General features: G+C 39.8%; 1 protein-coding gene across 13 annotated transcripts in view; it reads right to left on the bottom strand.

The window, feature by feature from the left end:
* The window catches only part of Trpm (transient receptor potential cation channel, subfamily M), a 320,107-nt gene extending 301,656 nt beyond the window's left edge, over positions 1-18,451 (bottom strand). For 12 of the 13 annotated variants that reach the window (XM_076191469.1, XM_076191459.1, XM_076191457.1 and 9 more), the window contains exons 1-2: positions 18,271-18,451; positions 13,869-13,942 (exon numbers count right to left, since the gene is read on the bottom strand). In XM_076191469.1, coding sequence (XP_076047584.1) covers positions 13,869-13,914 — 46 coding nt within the window. In that variant the 5' untranslated portion in view covers positions 13,915-13,942; positions 18,271-18,451. The remainder of the gene's footprint in view (positions 1-13,868; positions 13,943-18,270) is intronic. The other variant, XM_076191463.1, reaches the window with a different exon arrangement.
* Between the last annotated feature and the right edge of the window lie 3,162 nt (positions 18,452-21,613).

The following is a 21,613-nucleotide window of genomic DNA, read 5'->3' on the forward strand; positions in this document are numbered from 1 at the left end:
TATGAAATGTTCGTGATTTGCGTGGCTAGATGTCAGGGACTTCCCCACCTCTTGTCTCGACTAGGTACTTGTGGAAGTGAAGATTTGAACCTTAATTTGGAAAACAGAGGAGAGGGGTTTACTGATTTTTTTAATACTTTGGAGATTGGGGTGTGATGCTTGTGCTCTTGCGTTTCTCATTGGATGGAATTATCGAGGGTTGGCACTTTTCAGAATCGACGGACGCCATCTTCCTTGCGCTATGGCTCCCAACCTGAGGCGTCGAAATCAACGATAGGGGGCGCAGGAAACCCATACACTTTCCTTTATCCTTCCAATAATAAGGATAGGGGGTTAGGGGGTGCCTGTGGCGAGGTCATGCCTCGAAGCTTTGTTCTCTCTACAATACTCGTGCCATAATCGTTCTTTATTAATACTATCACCCCGCTGGAACTTACATATAGAAATATAACCATTATCAATACTATTATGTCACACGCACACATGCATATATGTAAATATCTTTAAATATTAGTACTACTATTCTATGAAATTAAAGTTGTATTATGTAGGCCTACTTATTTGTGGTGCTATTAAACGTTGTATAGGTCTTTCTTGCATAAAGAATTATGTTCCACCGCCAAGTCAGCGGGCTCACTTGTCTAAAGCTCCCATTATGTTTCTGGGAATCAGTAACGAATTAAATTGTCATCAATCACTTCATGCCTGACTGCTCAGATCTGACTGCAGTGGGCGCTGAGAAGCGATGCATCCTAACAAATTCACCTACCCTTCTGGTTGCAAGATGTTAATTAGTGGGTACCCTTAGAGTCGGAAGGTCGGACAATGCTGTTCTTGGTGCGCGGTTCCATCGGGAGACTGTGTCGTGATGCAGATGAAGTGTGTAGGAGGTAAAGAGTGCTACTGTACAAATGATGCAGAATGCGAGATGGACAGCTTTCTACCGTTGCGGTTATGCACGTTGACATTTGAAACGATTTCCAGTCTACTCGTGAACGTGACCATTTTGGTTGCGGAAGTGCGTGTGAGCATGCAAGATGTACAAACAAATATGAACTAAGAATTGCTTGTTGTGAAAAATAATATACAAAAACATATAAATTCCGTTTAGAATACCACGATGGTACTCTATGGCGTCGTTAATACTGATTTAGAAACATCCTACCTGGCAGTGGTTTCAAAACTGGGGTCCGTGGACCCCCCCAGACCCCCACGATTTTATTCATTAGTGAGGCGATCTCCAAGAGATTAATGGCAATGATATGGTTTCACGTTACAAATCCCCCAACCATATAGGTTGGCTGGGACGATTCCCCTTACAAAGGCCTTTGTAGCATGGAACTTAATTAACTATACCCTTTGTTCAACTTCGCCGGTGGCAGGGTTCGAACCACCATCCCCCTCGACCTTCGCCGCAAGTAACGAGGCCATAACCCGTTCAGCCAGTGAGCTTCCTTTCCACGAAATTGGAGAAAAGAATTCCATCAAAATGGAACACACAATAAATCAAGTCGAGAATTCCTGAACACATTCTCTTCTTGTAACGAATGCCACGGTGTGTGAATCTAATGAATTATTAATTCTATCTATATAACAAGAGATCCCCCCCCCTTATAAGGGAGGTAGCCAAATCAAGAACATGTACCTATTCCCACCCAATCCACTCCCTTCCATCACCCTTTCCCCCTTCTCATCTTAGCTCCTCGTGGATGACGGGTCTTTATAGATATATATATATATATATATATATATATATATATATATATATATATATATATATATATATGCTGATATGACAAGTTGATGAAGGTGGAAAAAGAAGTCACGGGTCTAGTTCCGAGTTTATTCCTGACCAGTTTCGCTCTATGCTTCTTTAGGAATAAACTCAGGAACTCGGAACTAGACCCGTGACTTCTTTTTCCACCTTCATCATTTATATATATATATATATATATATTAATGAAAACAAAACTGGCCTGAGAGTTCGATCTGTTGTGACAAAGATACGCCCCAACCACACAAATCCTGACAAACATCGGTGACAACGATGAAATGGACACCCGCAACACAAGTCTGAGACCTATTGACGTGGGCAGGCGCAGGCATGAAATGTCACGGGGGGAATGTAAGTAACGCTTACATGAAATGGCGACATCAGCTGAAGTGACGGCGACGTCAAAGGTCAATGTAAAACAAAATGGCGTCGATATCAGATGTCAAAATGAGACAGTTATGTCAGCGTCCAAGACAATAAATAAAATAAAATAAGAACAAATTAGAGTGAAGCAGACTGCAAGAAACCATAAGGCCTACATGTCCATGACCACCTATCATCCTCATCCGAAGAATGAAGGAGACTACAAGAGACCATAAGGCCTACACTAGATAGTTCCATGTCCATGAACACCTATCATCCTCATCCGAAGAATGAAGGAGACTACAAGAGACCATAAGGCCTACACTAGATAGTTCCATGTCCATGAACACCTATCATCCTCATCCAAAGAATGAAGGAGACTACAAGAGACCCTAAGGCCTACACTAGGCAGTTCCATGTCCATGACCACCTAGTATCCCCATCCAAAGAACGAAGGAGACTGCAAGAGACCTACACTAGGCAGTTCCATGTACATAACCACCTATCATCGCCCGTCCATAAAATTATCTAAAACGATAGTTTCAGAACTCATTACATGATCACTAAGCCTATCAAAACGAATAATATAAAACCGACACTGTAACATCGAGTGAAATAATTCACTGCAACAGCCAACCGAAAGAGAAAAAAAAAACACTAAAATCAAAATAAAACAAAATGATAAAATAAAACTAAATAAAATAAAAACAACTTAAGATCAACGACACACGTCCAGTATAGAAAATGGGCCGAGACAGACAACTGGATAGACGGAAAACATAACGACGCTGCAGCTGCATGCGCTCGCCATTTTGTTTCAGAGCGATCATGAACAGCTGAACTGAGCAGCTGGACTGACGACGGAAGCGTACAAAGGACAAGCCTTTCCCGAGGCGCCCAACAACTCTCTCGCTGCCATGACAAAGGCCACGGCCTCCTTTGTAACATGCTACACCACAGCCCTTTGTAACGCCTACGACACGTTATTACAGCCATTCATAACGCCTCCCCCAATCTCCCACACTACATAAGAGTACTATAAACAAGACGGGCGTCAGAGAGAGTCGGCTCCCCACTCCCCGTCATCCCCAACACACTCTACCCATTCTTCAGGTGCAGCCCCGAGGGGCTGGCACTCTGTCCCCGGACCAAGTCCAAGAATTCCATCAAGGAGAGCAGACAACCGGCGACTGCTCAGCTTCTCCTTTAACCCGGCTGACATAAAGATAGTTTCTTCTGAGAGATCGATGTCATTGGTATAATCATCATACTTCCATTATCTATTATCATAACAGCCCTGGCCAGGCGGGGAAACGAACTAACGTCGATACAAAAAAAAAAAAAAAAAAAAAAAAAAAAAAAAAAAAACCACAAATGAGTGCTTTGCTCTGCCAGGAGTTTCTCACTTCCCACTGCGTGGGAGTGGGATGGCGAGTTTATCATTATTATCATTTACCTCTTCAGCCCCAAACTAAAGTGTGCTTTCTTTGGTCTGTTACGAAGCAGGACCATCTCTGAAGACAATAAGATGACGGCACACTAAGCATTTCTGGCTAGCATGCTACTTGCTTTTGGTATTTCTTCTGAGTAGAAACGACTTCGGTTACAATCTTTCGTTTTTCGAATTTGCAAATGTCAAATAACTTTTGCGTCAGATAGTGAGAAGCTGAATGACGAACTAAGAGAAGTTCAACCTACACATTGTCGAGATGTTTTTACGCAAATCTAGAATATTGTGACCGAAGACTTTTCTACTCCAGCGAAGTAGCAAAAACAAGTAGCAATCTAGCCTAGTGTGCCGCCACCGAGCGGAGCATCAACCGGATGACGACATGACGTGCACATGCACGACGACATGACGTCATCAGCGCGCCTGCGCATAGCCTCGCGCCGGCAATATTAATCGCCACAAAACTCTCTTCGTCTCGAGTGAAAAGGGAAGCTGTCACTCCGAATGGAAGAGTTAAGCGAGATATAGGGTCATGATTCCTTAGCGTGTGTGTTGGGGGGTGGGAGATGAACAAGCGAGAGAAGGAGCACGAAGGGAGATGAGGAGAAAACAAAAAAGGAAGAGGGGGAAGGAGATGAAGGAAATGGCGGAAGGAGTAGAAAGACACTGAGTAGGAGGAATCAGTGGACAGACAAGAAAAATCGGGACGAAGAGAGAGGAAAGCAAATAAACGGTGTGAAGAGAAAGGAGAAAGAACAGGAACAGTGTGATAAAAAGAGAACTGAAGAAGAGAAGGAAAATCAAGAGAAAAAATAAATGACATTAATTACGAGGAGAGGCGTCTGCTCGTGAGGTGAGGTGGGTGCAGCAGAAGACAGGAAATGGTGAATAGGAGAAAGGAAAGAAGGAAAGAAGGGAGGAGAGGAGAGGGCGGGCAGGGAGGAGGCGGGAAGGATGACGGGAGGAAAGGGAAAGAAAGAAAGAAGGGAGGAAGGGGGGAAGGAAAGAATGTAAGAAGGAAGGAAGGAAAGGGGGATGGACAGAAGGAAATGAGAGAGGGAGGGAAGAAGGGGGGGAAGAAGGGAAGAAGGAAGGAAGGAAGGAAATGCGGGAAGAGAAAGGAGCAAGGAGGAGGGAAGGAAGGAGGAAAGAAGGAGGAAAATAAGGAAGAAAGGGTAGGGAAGGAGAGGGTGTGGGGAGGAAGGAGGGAATGAAAGGAGGCGAGGAAGAAGAGGAAGAGGAAGAGAAGAGGGGGGAGCAAGAAAAGAAGGAAGGAATCAGCTTCTCCACTCACTCTTCCTCTGACGGAGTCCAAACTATTCCAGTCAGCCGGGGGGGGGGGGAGACAAATAACAGCTTAAATCGACCGTTGCTCTGCGTTCAAACCCACAACATAATGAACAGGCGAAGGCCTGAACAAGAACAATTATTACTTAAGCTATGGAGAGACGAGATCCACCATTCTCTACACGAGAGGGTTTCTTAATGGAACCACTGCTAGTGGTTATTAATATACTTACAAAACCTTTAGATCAGGATTTAGTAACCTTTTTCCCATTACGTACTCAGAGGGCCGTACCTCTAACCTGACACAGAACAATGGTAATATATTAAGACTAATTGAATCTACAATGCCACCGCAATGGATATCAAATTTTTGAAATCATGACATATGGCGCACATTTCTGTAACGGTCATTTTCTCTCTCTCTGCAGATTCAAATATTTAAGTCATCTTTCGCTAGTCATCCACGTACCCCTAGTAAATCGTCTCGCCCCATCATCTGGTAGATTAGGAAATACCACGGTTCAATCTACTACAGCGTTTCCCAACCTTTTCCGATCTAGCACCCCCTATTGTCATGTCTAAGCAATCCAGCAGCCTTATCTTGTTATCAGAAGGGTAAAAGAAAATGAAGTGCACTGCTTGATGATTTATTTTCTTGATTCCTTAGAACTGAAACAAATTGACAATACTGTTTGTAGAAGAAATAAGAACACCGTAGAAATATAAAATAGCATGGAAAAAGCCACATATGCACAACTAGGTAATCAATGTGATTTTTGTGTGCATCACTTCCCAGCACCCCCTGTAATTGATTTCAGCACCCCAGGTTGCGAAACGCTGGTCTACTACCTATACGACTCCTCTTGGAGTGACGTCCGATTTGCCTTGTGTACTGACGCGGCCCCCTGTTTTCCCGCCAACCACGCATGGAAAATTCCCACCAACGCATCCCAAGCGAGATCAACATGGATTTATCAATACCATCCCCAAACTGAATACTATGGTGCAAGAACGATTATTTCACAGTATTATTGATCGTTAATTGGCCGCTGCTCAAGTGGCATGGCGGGAAGTGAATATGAACAGGGTCGTCAGTAAATACAAATAAACATTGCTCTGCATTTGCACCGCCATTAGTATCGCATTGCGCCCTTCTTTTGAAACATGTCAGAGGATTAAATAGTGGATGGTGATGAAAGCAGAATGCCACAAAATTATGTAATCAGTGGAATTGCAAATGGCAACGGACAAAACAAAGCAACATTTACTTCACACAGTAAAGGTATAGGCATGCTAGGCATTTTTCGCTAACATGCTACTTGTTTTTCCAACTTCGTTGCAGGAGAAACGACTTTGGTTACGATTTTTTTTTAATGTTCTAAATGCCATTCTTGCATCATTTAGTGAGAAGCTGAATGACGAACTACGAGAAGTTAAACCTATACGAATGTTAGACACATCGTTGAGATGTTCTTACGGAAGTCTAGATTAGTGTAACCGAAGTCGTTCCTACTCCAACGAAGTAGCAAAAGCAAGTAGCATGCTAGCTTAGTGTGCCACCATCTTTATTCCCCCGACAGATGAGCGAGGACACTAGTCGCCCCTGAGTAAGCATTAGCTCAGTCATTTAATAACTGTCTGACTTGAAAGATGTTGTGTTCACAAATACAGAAATATATATATATATATATATATATATATATATATATATATATATATATAAATATTTATTTATATATATATTTATATATATATCATTTATATATATATATTTTTTTTGCTTCATACAGAAAAATTAATGTCATGATTTGAACTACTACAAAATACTGAACACACACTCATTGCCAATGACTACAAATACCAGACTAAAAAATTGCCCAAACACCAGTTACTATTTATGCCAAACCTTGGTAATGTAATAACGCAGAGGACCAACAATTATAATGTTCAAACCGAACACCCATAATTGTAGCTTTGATCTCATTACTGCTTGAAGGGCTGATACGGGAGGACATAAATGCACGTCCAATTTTATCAAAAGGTCATTTCCCTCTTGTAAGGGAGATGACCCAGATAAAGGAAGGACAGAGAGAGAGAGAGAGAGAGGACAAAATTAGCGGTGATTAATTAAACGTTCGCCAACATAGCGTACCGCAGAAAATGGTTATGCAGAACACACTTCGTCTGCGTCAGGTCTTCACTTCAAGTGAGAACAGTAATGCGATCCCTACGTGTTATATATATATATATATATATATATATATATATATATATATATATATATATATATATATATATATATATATATATATATATATATATATATATATATATATATAGTGTGTGTGTGTGTGTGTGTGTGTGCGTGTTCAGTAATTAGAAGAATAAACTCGTAACTTGCCCCGTGTCTTCTTCCACCTTCATTATATATATAAACATATACACCTCTACATGGAATGGGAGAGGATGTTGAAGTCACGTAATAATTGTTGTCGCCAATTACAGTGTTGTCATGCGCTGTATTGGTGTGGGACTTCCCGTGTGCAGGAAAACAGGGAGCAGTCGCCGGTTGCCAGCTCTCCTGGCCTGAAATGGTGAAAACAGCAGAAAGGGGAGAGGAAAGGACGAGAGGAGGGGAAAGAAGAGAATTGAAGGAGGGGGGAAGAGGAAGGGGATGAGAAAGAGAAGGAGGAGGATGGAAGGATGAGGGGAAGGGAAGGAGGGGAAGAGGAAGGAGAAGAGGAAGAAGGTGGGAGGATGAGGGGGAGAAGAATCTGAAGAAGAGAATGAAGATAGGAGGACGAGGGGAGGGGAAGGGAAGGAAGGGCGGAGGAAGAAGAGGAAGAAAGAGGGAGGGTGAGGGGAAGGGGAGGAGGAAGCTGAAGAGGAAGACGGTAGGATGGGGGGAAGAGGAAGGTGAAGAGGAGGAAGATGGGAGGATGAGGGAAAGAGTAGGAGAGGGAGAGGAAGCTGAAGAGGAAGAAGGTGGGAGGGTGAGGGGAAGGGGAGGAGGACGGAGAGGAAGATGAAGAGGAAGAAGAGAACAGGAAGATGGGAGGAGAAGGTGAGGGAAGTAGGGAGTGGAGGAGGTGGCTGTGATAGAGGAGTGGGAACTAGTCTAATAGGTGCCTGTGTTGGCTGGCTACCTCGCTTAAAAGGGGGGAAATTCCTTTGGTGCATAGATATAGTCACTGACTGCTTTGGCGAAAATAATATCGCGGCAAGGATGGGTCTACTCCTAAGTGTGCTCTTAGAGCCCTTTCACACTAGGCAACTAGTGACCGTCACTAGTTGCCTAGTGTGAAAGTCTCGGGCAACTGCGAGCAACCAGTGACTGTCACCGAGTGATGGAATCCTTTCTCATCATCTCATTAGTCGAAAGAATGGCATCAATGGAGGAGGTGCTTCTTCTGTTGGCTTTGCTAGTCAATAAAAAGAGACGGTCGCTGACGGCAACTGCCAGTGACGGTCACCTGTTACCGGAGCGGGCAACAGCCATAGCCTGTTGCGCAACCGGGCAACCGCAGTGACGTAGTGTGAAAGGCTCAATTTGAAATAATGGTAGGCAACTAGTGACCGTCACTAGTTGCCTAGTGTGACAGGGCCCTTAGACCTCTACGGATTGGGAACTTGGACCTGAACGAGGGAAAATAAAAAAGTCTTCATAAATCCTAGGAAATAAGTTTGCGAAAGATCCACCATAGATACGTCATTTGCATAAAAAACATCTTCGTTTGTCGTCTCTCTCTGCACCAGGAAGCCTACAAGAAGGACTGATGCGAGAAGATAGCGTTCCTGATGCTCCACAGAACTCTGAAAGAGGCAATTTCCCCCCACCCCACCCCCCACAGAAGTTTGCAAAAGTTTGTGAGGGCAACTGAACTGTAGTTACGTGGAGAAGTTTTGTCTTTTCCTGGTTCCGCCAAATGTGAGGTTAACAATTCTTTTCCTCGTGACTGGGAACATGCCTTCCATATGCATTCGGTTGAAGAAATTTAGTGCAGAAGATGACACGATTGGGTGAGTGTTGACCTAGCGCGCAAAGGTCTGATGATGAATCCAGGGGCCAATTCCTTGATTATATACCCAAACGATTCAAGTACAAGGCCTCATAGTACTCAGAAATATCACGAGAAAGAAAGATATTTTAAAGATGTAAGCACAGATGAAACATAAACACTATTCAATTTAAATATACACATATATACCAAGAGCTTTTTCCCTCCTTACAAGGGAGGTAGCCAAAGTCAAAAGGTATAAATACATCACCACCCATTCCATCCCCATATACTCCACTCCCATTAACCAGCTCCCTCCCTCTCTTATCTTGGCTCCTCCTGGATGACGGGTCGTCCCTGCATCTCGCCCATTGCCCTGGGTCAGAAACAATGCAGCAAGACACAGCACATCCAACCAAATTGATTAATTTTTTTTCCAAATTCCTGGACGCCCCCCCCCCAACCCACCTCTATCTGGATGCTCGGGGCTACCACCCCTTCGGCCCCCACCCCCCTATCCACGCCACTGGTATGCCGCATCACGTCAGTGTTGTCTAAGTTCGAACTATTGCCCGGCAAGCGGAAAATGAGGCGCGACATTTCCGAATTGCAAATGGCCGGTCGTAGCCTTGCAAGGAGCAAAGTCGGTTGTGATTCGACGGGGCATCCTTTGGGTCCGTGGTTTGCGTGGCTGTATATTAGGGGATAGTGATTTTACTGTAGTTTCGGGTACTTGGGGAAGCTGAGTTATGGGTTCACCACTGATCTGGAAAACACGCGGGAGTATGAGTGTATATATGTATATATATATATATATATGTATATGTATATATATATTTCAATATTTTGGGAACAGGGGTCTGGGCTATTTGTGTACATTACCAGTAGTTTCAGAATATTATAATATATATATATATATATATATATATATATATATATATAAAAACACTCTAACGTTTCGTTCGCGTAGAACTTCTTCAGAGTGTATGTAGAACTGCAATTGAAGTTTATGTACTAAATCTAATTATCTTTTCGGACACTTGGGAAAGGTCGTTTTTCTGGCGTGCTTTAGAATTAAAATACTAGTTTCTTTAGCTAAATTGATAAACCCTCCTCGATGATTCGATGAATTATTAGTTGAAATATATGCTGATTCAACAATTCTTCTAGTGAATTTATCAAAACCTTTGTGAAGCTGAAGTGCTACATAAAGGTTTTGATAAATTCACTAGAAGAATTGTTGAATCAGCATATATTTCAACTAATAATTCATCGAATCATCGAGCAGGGTTTATCAATTTAGCTAAAGAAACTAGTATTTTAATTCTAAAGCACGCCAGAAAAACGACCTTTCCCAAGTGTCCGAAAAGATAATTAGATTTAGTACATAAACTTCAATTGCAGTTCTACATACACTCTCTGAAGAAGTTCTACGCGAACGAAACGTAGAGTGTTTAGGGTTCCGAGCCTTCCCCTGTGTTTATGTTCTCCATCATCCAAATAATATATATATATACATATATATGTATGTGTATGTGTGTGTAGGAAGCAGACGAAGAGTAATAGGAGAATTTTATGCCTTAACGTTTCGACCCGCAGTGTCTTGATCACATTACTCCTCGTCTGGTTCTTCCACCTTCAGTCTTATTTGTCATAAAATAGTCACATTATATATATATATATATATATGTGTGTGTGTGTGTGTGTGTGTGTCTTGTTAAAGACCAATGCTAAGTCAGTTTCAACTATCTTCTTAGTTATTTTTTCCATTCTTCTTATATGTTTCTTATAGTCCAGGGGTAGATTAAACACGAGTCTACCGAAATCCATGGTATATTGACACTAATTATATAAATACAATCGCAAGCTTTCGGTTGTTACATACAACCATCTTCAGGCAGATACAAGGGGTTACAAGATGACAAGGCTTTATGATTCCAGTGAGGTGGAATTAGGAGAGTTTCGAATCAGATCATAATGACTGGGGGGTGGGGAGCTGGACAAGGTTGGCGTCCGTTGATGTTATGTGTCATATTGTCGAGGGGAATTTTGTCCCGGTGTGACGGATTCTTTGTTTAGGGGTAGCCTAAGGTGCCTTACTCCTAAACAAAGATTGCGTCGTTTAGCGAGAAGCTGAATGACGAACTAAGAGAAATTAAACCTAGAATACGAATGTCACATTCTTGAGATGTTCTTACGGAAGTCTAGAATCTTATAACCAAAGTCGTTTCTCCTCCAACTAAGCAGCAAAAGCAAGTAGCATGTTAGCTTAGTTCGCCACCGCCTTATGGGATGTAAGGAGTAGAAGGAATTGGTCATTCTATTCAAGGTCTTGTATTTACTATCTATTCCTCCTATCCAAGGAAAAAGTCTCCTGTCATGTGATCATCGTATAGATCAGCGTTTCTCGGCCTTTTTACCCTTGCGTAACCTTTAAAATCAATTGCATGTCACAAGGAACCCCTGCGCAAAAAATAAATAAATGAATAATAAATAAAATAAAATAAAAAGTATATATATATATTTATATTATATTATATATATATATAAATATATATATATATATATATATACACCATATCTTTCTCATTTTATTTACAATAACCAAGAATATGTCGTGCGTGTTTAATTATATTACGTATATGAAATTAAATAAAAAATCAAAAGTGCATCATCTTACACTATCATGTACACCTGACAGGTACGCCTGAACAGTCACGCCTGTCAGGTATACTTGATAGTGTATGGCGGGAAAAACTAGCCTCTCAGGCGACCTGACAACTGATGAAAATTCGATCAGTTGTCAGGTCGCCTGAGATAATAATGAGAGAAAGTACAACTCATCTTCTCGAGAATCCATGGCATACCTGACAGGCGTCACTTTTCAGGCGTACCTGTCAGGTGTATGTACATGATAGTGTATGGCCGGCATTAGGGACCTTTTGCGGAACCTTAGGGTTTCGGGGAACCCTGGTTGGTTGGGAAACGCTGGTATAGAGACGGGGAAACGTCTTGGTCAGGAGGACATTTATTTACCTTGCGAGGTTGTGAATGAGTATCTCCCCAAATGTGTGTGTAGGGGTGGAGAGGAGTTCTAGCACTAAAGTCTCCTAGCAGAAGCTATGGGGCGCAAAATCAGTAATGATTTAACAGTACTTCTCAAATGATGTTTTCTTAAAAAAAATTATATATATATATATACATACATATATATATATATATATATATATATATATATATATATATATATATATATATATGCACACACACACCAGGTATTCACCAAAATTTATAACACAGTGAATAAAAAAATGTGTCAAAAAGGAAGAAGTGAAGGAGGGAGGGAAGGAAGGAAGGAGGGAGGGAGGATGGGGGAGTGAGGGAGGAAGGGGGGGAGAGAGGGTGAGCGAGCAATACTCACGCGGGGGCATGTACCTGCGGTCAGAGCCACCACCTCTGCCCTTGTTTGGACAGCTGGGGAAGGTAACAGTCACTGCCCAGATGCAGAGACATGTGCGGCTCTTGAATATGCAGTGTGAGAGAGGGTTGGGTGCATGCAGCGTGTATACAGGTACCTGCATTTGTTAAAGTATTTGACAAGGTGCCACACAGTGATTAACATTGAAGTTCGAATTTATATGTCATAAAAGGAGAAAACTGAAATGGTTGTCTGTTAAAGTAACCGACATTTGAGAACAGTAGTGAGAGATGAAAGTTTGTAATGAGAAGAAATGAGTTGTGGATATAGATGCAACTCAAAAAAAGTTTTTATAAAAACATTTTTTATGTAAAAAAAGTTGACAAAAAATTGATATTTTAGTTTTTTTTCCAGGCTGATTAATTTGTGCATACCTTATTGTATATCCTATTTTATGTGTATGTTTAACCATTCATGACAAGGAAATTTGGAGTGTTTAATCTTTGAAGATTATACTAAGAGTAAATTTTGTAAGGTAGCCATATTGGCCCATATACAGTATCTACACTTGTTGCAGCATCTGAGTCCTGACTAAAAACGTCAATTACTTGTTTTTTTGTTTTTTTATATACTGTGTCTGATGTCTCTTTGGATAAGGTAGATACGCATATGTGGAGGGATGAATCAAGTACTTACACCTGTTTTCGTATACTTGATATTTAATATCTGAACAAATTTGGACGTGTAAATATATATATATATATACTATATATAATATATATATTATATATATATATATATATATACTATATATATATATATATTATATATATATATATATATATATATATATATATATATATATATATATATAAAAAAAATTTAATTGAAAAAAAAAAAAAAAGGGCATCCCTAGTTGTGGAGTACTCCAGGGTTCAGTTCAGATACCCATGATGGCCCTCCTGTATATGCAGCTACGCAAATTTATTATTTGCTGATTATGCCAAGACCAGGAAGATTGCAAATTGCTACAGGAAGAAGACCAAGATATAGCTTATAAATTGAAATATTTTGATTGGGTATAGGATGGCTTTAAGAGGTCAAGAGAATAAATTATGACTACTGGTCTAAAGAATGTGATTAAATAGTTTCCTATATAGATGTATAAATACTTAGAACAGCTTAGGTGATATAGCCCAATACATGAATTCAAATTTAAATATGATAATTTGAAAATAAGGATACAGACCAAGTAGGAACCATACATGAATTAGACACTAGGATATAGGTCCCCACAAGCATTGCTCCCTTCCCAATTAGGTAAATACACACAGGTTGGTATAATAAATTAGAGAGTTGTTAAGAGACAGAATCCCACAAATGTTGCTCCTTCCCTGTATACTACAACAAAGTAAATACACTATTCAGTATATAATTCAATTTAATGTCACAAACTCTTCTCCTCAGAGAAGGCTAGGATGGTGCATCCTTAATGTGGGCTTTTGGAAGTATGAAAGTTTCAGTATGCCACAACTACAAACTTACTCATTCTGATAGCCTGTCCCCCTCCACACTGACCTTGCATCCAAGTCACGATGCTCCAAACTGTTTGGCCAGCAAGCATCTCCAATCAAACGTCACTATTTTTCCACCTGTATGGTGAAAGGGCCTTTGTATTTACCTAGTCGTATTTTACAGGAAGGGGAGCTACGCTCGTGTATGTGTGTGTGTTTACCTAACTGTAGTATACTGGAAGGGTGCAATGCATGTAGGGTCCCATCTCCTACACTCTAATTTATCATATATACCTTCAAATTCATGTGTGTGTATTTACCTAATTGTAGTATATAGGAAAGGAGCAATACTTGCTGGGCCCATCTCCTATTCTCTAATTTGTTACCATACCTAGACTCAAATTCACATACAGTTACAACTGGATTTATATCCTTTGTTTCCAATTATTATATTTAGATTTGAACTCGTGTATTGTTTGAGCTTGGGCTATATCACTTCCTAAGATGTTCCAAGTATTTAAGCATCTATATGTAAAACTGCATTTCTTAACATCCATTAGACATGTGGTCTTTCATAATTTACCCCCATGACCTCTGAAACCCCTCCCATCTTTAATCAGGAGATCTCTTCTGTTCATGCAAACTATCCCCTTTATTGACCTGAATACTGTAATTATATCATCTCTTTCTCTTCAATCTTTCAAAGTTGGCAGACCCAATGCATTTAGTCTCTCCTTGTATGTTTCATCTGCCAGGCTGGGGACCAGTTTGGTTCATGCCCTTTGTATTCTCAAGATCTTGCTTATATCCTTCACTCTGTGTGGGGACCATACCATTAATGCATATTCCAGTCTTGGATGGATCAAGGTTTTGACGGGTTTTTTCATCATCTCTTCATACATACAGTGAAACGCCACTCTGATCTTCTGCAGCAGTCCACTTGTCTCTTCCACAATCTTGCTGATATGTCTGTCAAATGACAGTTTGTTTTTTATCAAGACTCCCAACTCTCCTCTTTTGTTTTTGTAATGAATTCACTTCCCAAGGAAGTATAAGGATGGTCTTTTGGCAAGAATAAGAGGGTCACTCAGCTACAACTACAAAATAATTATAATCAGGAAGCCAATGCTGGCATCCTCATATACTCACTCATGCCTCATGATGCCTACGTAGGCGTCATTGTATTCAAGCGATTAATTTCCAATTGTCATAATTAGATTTGAATTACCATACAACATTGATCCATCTTGGGCTATATCAGATTCTAAGCTATTCCAGACACTATCATACATGTATGTGTAATTACTTACAGGAGAGGAGCAACAATCTTTGGGTCCATTCTCCTACTCTCAATTTATCCTACCTAGCATCAATTACATGTACTGTTCCAACTGAATCTATATCCTTGGTTTCCAAATTATCATATTTGGATTTGAATTCACATACCGGTACTGTTCTAGATTTGGCTATATCACTCTCTAATCTAAGTATTTATGCATCTATATGTAAAATTGCTTTTTATTCATATCCTTTAAATATTTAATCTTTCTTAATTTCTCATCACCTTTTAATGCCCTCCTACCTCTAATCAAGAGATCTTTTCTGTTGATGTATTTTACCCTCCTTAGCAACCTAAGTACCATAACCACATTATCTCTTTCTCTCCAATCTTTCAAAGTTTGTTGACCTAGTATTTTTTAGTCTCTCCACATGTTTAATTCCCAGGCTGGAGACCAGCCAGGATTGCTGCCCTTTGTATTCTTTCAATCTCGCTTACAGCCTTCACTCTGTGTGGAGACCATACCACTGATGTGTATTCTATGTATGTAGATTGTGACAATTTGTATTGGGAATGAAATACATCCCTAAATATAAAGATAGAAAAACAAGGAAACAATCTGCATGCAGGAAACTCAAAATTTACTTCCAGAAATACAGGATAATGACAATGCCATTCCCTGGGCTTCCGGCTGAGCATCCCCATCTCCCTGAGGAATGCCATGACTGGAACAGGGTTTACCACAAATCCCTTAAAGTGTATATGTTGTGTTGTTGGCATGTGTAATTGTGTACAATGGAATCTTTCATAATGCGTAAGTAATTTTATTTGGCATTGAATCAATATACATGAAGTGCAGATAAAGAGAAGAACACATAGTTCGAAATAACAATTAAAAATGTCGTTGAATAGTATGGGGTGAAATGTTACATCCTGGACAGATATCCCCGATGCTTTTATCCATCCACATCCAGTAATTTAGAAGGGTTGGAGGGTGGCCACACTGCAGCCTGGTAGACTCTGTCCTCTCGGGGGAAAGAGGATTCAGAGGGATGGATGCCAGGGGATCTGGCACGCAGAGAACTATAGGATGTAGCTCCTCCTTAGCCTAAGGTGTACTGCAACCACATTCCTACAGTCAAGGATAATGGAAATCTTCATAATGCTCCTGTCCTAACAACATTAGCATTATATATTCATGGCATCTGATGCTGCAACTGGAAGACCTAATTTTATTAAATTCTATAGGGATATCCTGTTAAGTATATCAAATTCAGTCATTTACTGATCTGTCAAGTCTGGAGACAAAGTGTCAGTCATGTATTTCCTAGTAAAAATGTCATGGTATCAAGAGACTTCTAAAGCATATGGCAGGATGCATCTCTCTAATAGTCATCCCACAGGAACCAATGATGGCCATTTACATGAGATGATCCCATAAGAATACTGTTAGTGTTGGGTAGGGAGCGTCACTGAAAAGCCAGCACCACCCGGGACTCCCCACTATACAGGCAGGCATGCTTACCAGTTACACCATGGTCACCTCTAGTGACTGCTCACACAAAGGGTCAACTCCCTGATGATACCTTCAATCCCTGACAATTTCCTCACTTCCATTTGGAGGTGCAGCCCTCAAAGGCTTCAACTTTGGACTGAACATAAGATCTCTCATTGCCAATATTTGCATGTCCTCTGCCTTTAAATACAAGGCAAGCTGATAACCAGTAACTTTCAGCCAGTGAAATACTTCTGTACTAACACAGGGCGAGACATCAACTGAAGTTTTTTTTTGCAAGAGATCTACTTGTTCAAGGTCCCAATCCACTACCAGCGTGGCACGCTGCAGCCTCCCTCAAACTTTATCAGCAACGGCAGTGGGGTCTAATGCTCAGGTCATCTTGGTTGTAGGATTCTATAAACAAACAAGTAGTGAGTTTGACAATCCTTGATATAATTTGGAAGATTATTATAGAGCCTTGGAGCAATTATTTTAAAAAGTCTAAAACCCTTAGACTGGGCCCTAGGACCATTGCCAGCTGATGTAGGGCTGTGGGTTTCAAATGAATTAAACATGAGGCAACAACAGAACCGAATTCATCCCACGGAACAGACAGAATGGGAGCCTGTACAAATCAGTCCTAAGAGACTGACACTGAAAAATATCATCTCTCTACCATCCATCTTCGAATGCATTAAAAACTCTCACCTCTGTATAAAGATGCAACCCTAAATGGTTAGACTCCAATTAGACACACGATCTCTATCAATGTCAACTATCTGTCCTGCATTTTTTTATCATAAAAGGAAAGCTAACAGCCATAGACTATTTTTCTTCCTCCTTTCAGCTGGTAACAGAAATCAACCCACAATTAATACAACACACACAATACTTTTTCCTTGCGAGATCTACTGGAGGGCCTACGAGTAACACTGCTGGCCACCACAGTGACAGTCGTAGAGCCGTTTCCATTCCATGAAACCTGAGACAACAATCAAGTCTACCCACAATGCAGAAGCACAACAGGCAGGTACCCATTATTAGTCTCTCATTCTATACAACATGTAGCTAGACTACATCAATGTAATATTCTGAGTTTGAAAATCCAATTCAAATATTGTGTTAATGGGCACAGATTGTAAATTCACCCACAATTACTTAGCTCTCAGTGTAAGAATTTCACTTAATGGAAAAGAGAATTTCCAAACGAGATTTAACACCCATCATTTCCAATATTTTCACTGTCATTGGTAAAAAGTAATGTAATCTTACATATGTTAATCAACAATTAATTTTTGTTTTGCCTGATTATGCTGATAAATGCAGAAAATTTTATATGTCTTGGTTGTTAAAACACATTAATCCCTATATAATACTACCAGTTTTATACACTAACAAATACATATAAAGCTGTCAAACCAACGCAAGCATCATGAAATCATGATTATGCAACAAGTCAAAATGGAAAATTGGTTGAGACTGAAACTGTCAAAATATATCATCAACTTTGCAATTCTTTTCATATTTCTTCACAAATTTTTCAATACAATATGTGCAAAGCACCCTGGACTCGCACTTCCATTTTCTTTTTTCCTCAATTCACACCAAAAATGCAAACTTTAACCCTTTACAGAAAAAAATGGTTAAATAAAATTGCATATAAAAGTTTATTTAATACAATCTACTCACCTTTTGTTGGAAAACCAAGTCGCTTGCAACAACCGGCATAAATCTGTTCAATGTTTTTTACTTAAAAATGTACTCAACTGAAATTTTCAAACACAAAAAAAGTCTTATACACAATGCGCTATCCGCTCGTCAGACACGTATTCTTTCCAAAACACTATCGTCTGCTCGACTGAGGAGTGAAGATCAGCGACTGTGTATAGCTTCCATTCGCTAGAATGATTGGAAAATTCTTAAAACAAAAATCGCTATATTTATAAGTTTGATTACACTACACTGTGTCAAACTTTTAGAAATATTATTTCTTCATTGCTAAACATTATTATCTAAAGTTAAGGTAAAATCATGTATTCTTACCAACTTTACTCACACAAATGACAACCCATATTTTAGTTAGCTCATCTCACATTTCTTTAAAAATGCAATGTTGTATTGAATTAAAATATTCTGACTACCATAATTCTATTGTGTATAATTAAAAATAATGAAATACACTAGAGAGCATGACATTCTATTAATAGATCATAGTTATACAGCAACGCAATTGAAACAAAATGTACCGAGGACAAGCAATACAACGGCCATGTAGGAATAGCCAATGGAAACTGTTTTTCCTTATGACGTTTTACACATATGCAAAAAGTATGGGTTTCTAGATGTCCTAAGATAAGAAAACATCACCAGTATTTAATTTTCATTGTTTTTCTGTCCGTCTTTACTATACGTATCTGTGCAAAATCAAGTAAATTATAACAAGAAATGGGTTACCATGGTGCGCCTTGATTACCTTCATTACGACATGGTCCGTGAGTTTCACATAACAAGTATTGTATGAGATTCAGGCGATATAGAGAGGAGGAAAATTATCAGAATATGTTCAGAATTATACCAAGGGAACATCCTATAAACATGGTGCATGAGTAAAATGACGTATAACCAAAAGAAAGAGCTTAAATCACTGGGATACAAAAATGTGAGGCTATTATATTATACATTGATATCTGTCTCAGAATCTGTTTTTGTAGAGTGAAAGGTATATCTTTGATTCGTATGTTATTATATGCTAATTTTCATATAGATGAAAATAGGAGTGCAGTCTTCATGCGCGTGCGCACGGAGCTTGAAGCTAGTGCATGCCCATCACTTAAAGACAAGCTAATAAATACAGTTATATCCCTACCTAATTATGATAAGCCAAAGCATAATAACTGGTTGATAAAAATGTTCTGAGAGGGAGATACCATCTTCTCTCCTTATCTCGTTCTTCATTGCTCAAGGTGGATGGTGTCACGACTCAACAAAGGATTGACGTGAACATCCTTATCTCACCGATCTACACCTGATATCCGTTGCTAAGTAACATACAATTCTAAAATCGTGTTTTGCTTTGGTTTGAATATTGCTAACAGGAATGTTCGTAAAAATTCAAAGATGAAGAGTAAATGACGAAAGGATTCGGTGGGTGAACCCGGCACAGAAAATGTGGAATATTCCTAACAAAATAATCATCGCTCTCGGATTTCTGAGTGATGGAATAACACAGTAGACTTGTGAACGCTTGCAGATACACACGATAACACAAAACTGAGGGAATGATGGAAAATATCGAATAGATATGGCATTAATTTGGGGATTAATCTGTTCAGACCTTCATTTCACTAACAGAGTATTTATTTGTTTGTTAACCTATTTAACATATATGTTTATTTGCTTGACAGTTTACACACACACACACACACACACACACACACACACATACACACACTGGGGGCGGGGGGGGGGGGGGGGGGGGGGGGGGTCACACACACACACACACACACACACACACTTTCAACGAACGGACGGCTTGAAGAACGTTCTGAAGAAAAGTGCAGTTTGTGGATCCCAACGCAAAGAGAAGTGCCTTTTTGTATTTGCTGGGTGGGGGGAAATTGCTCGTGGGGTAGTGGGAAAGTAAGGAAAGAGGAGAGGGGGAGGGATTGCTGGGGAAATGGAAGGTAATGAGGAGGTGGAGGAATTGGCCCTGACGGGCCGCCGAAAGGTGGACAAGCGACCGCAAGACGAGCTGGATGATGACGACATGTCTAATAGGAATGTGAAGATTAGAGGTATAGATAGGAGCATTACAGTATGAATTTATGATAATATTTTCAAGGGATTTAAAGAGGGTGGGGGGGGACACAACCCCCCCCCCCCCCCCCGACTGACAAGACTAGAAGAGAAGGTCGATAAGATGAAACGAGGACTTGGAGCGTAAGGTTCGGTAATGTTGACAGTATAATTCGAAGAAATTGAAAAATTGGAAGAACTAGAAGAGGGGCGAACAAAAACTTATAACTAAAGGAAATTGAAGAATTAAACAACAGTTAAAAGAAGTAAAAGATGAGGATAATAAAGTCAATTAAAGGAGAATAATATGGAGAACTAGGAGGGTTGGAAAAAAAATCAAGAAAATAATTGCTTGTGGAGGTAGGGGGTGCATTCACTGACATAATCAGACAGCAAATGAATGAAACAAACTGAAAACTCAGTTATTAAAGTGATGAGACAGAAGGAGAATATAGTAAGAGACTTAGCAGACAAAAAGAAATGTATAATTATATTAGAATGGAAGAGAAACATAACCCAGATAGAACCACAAGACTCAAAGAGGAAAATGAAAAAGTAAGCCAATTACTAGAATCAGTTCAGGAAGATGAACCAGGAATTATGAAACAAATTCGAAGAGAAATTTAGACTCGGAAAGTATAGCACAGACAAGACCAGACCAATTAAGATTAAATTCAAGTCCAGTCACAAACAACGGCAGAGAATATCTTATCCAAAACAGGGAAACTATCAACAAGTGAACAATACAAAAAGATATGGGATAAAAAGGGGAAATGAATAAAGAGGAAAGAGAAGGAAAAAAAGCAGAAAAGACTGGAAGCTAAGGCAAAAAACGAGAACAGAACGGAGTCAGAGAAAGAGAGATTCTATTGGAGAGTAGTGAACATGAAACTAAAGGAAGTTCGACATACAAAAAAAAACATAAGGGAAACAGAGAAACACAATGGAAGTGGCAGAAAACTAAGAGTGTCTTACACAAATATAGATGGATTAATAACAGGATTGCATGAGCTGAATGATTATTTGAAAAGAAAAAGAACCAGACATAATGGGAATTGTAGAAACAAAATTAAAAGGCCCACTACCACCCAACAGTGCAGGACATGATGCATACAATTATTGGATTAGAAACAGAGAGAAAAAGCAAGGGGGTGGAGTTATGTTCCTGACTAAAGAAGGATATAAACGTGAAAGGTGTCATATAATGGAAGATTACAGTAGAGATGATTATGATAGA

This window comes from Oratosquilla oratoria, chromosome 10, assembly GCF_046742065.1.
Source record: "Oratosquilla oratoria isolate Oo_2021 chromosome 10, ASM4674206v1, whole genome shotgun sequence".
In the NCBI taxonomy this organism is placed as follows: domain Eukaryota; kingdom Metazoa; phylum Arthropoda; class Malacostraca; order Stomatopoda; family Squillidae; genus Oratosquilla; species Oratosquilla oratoria.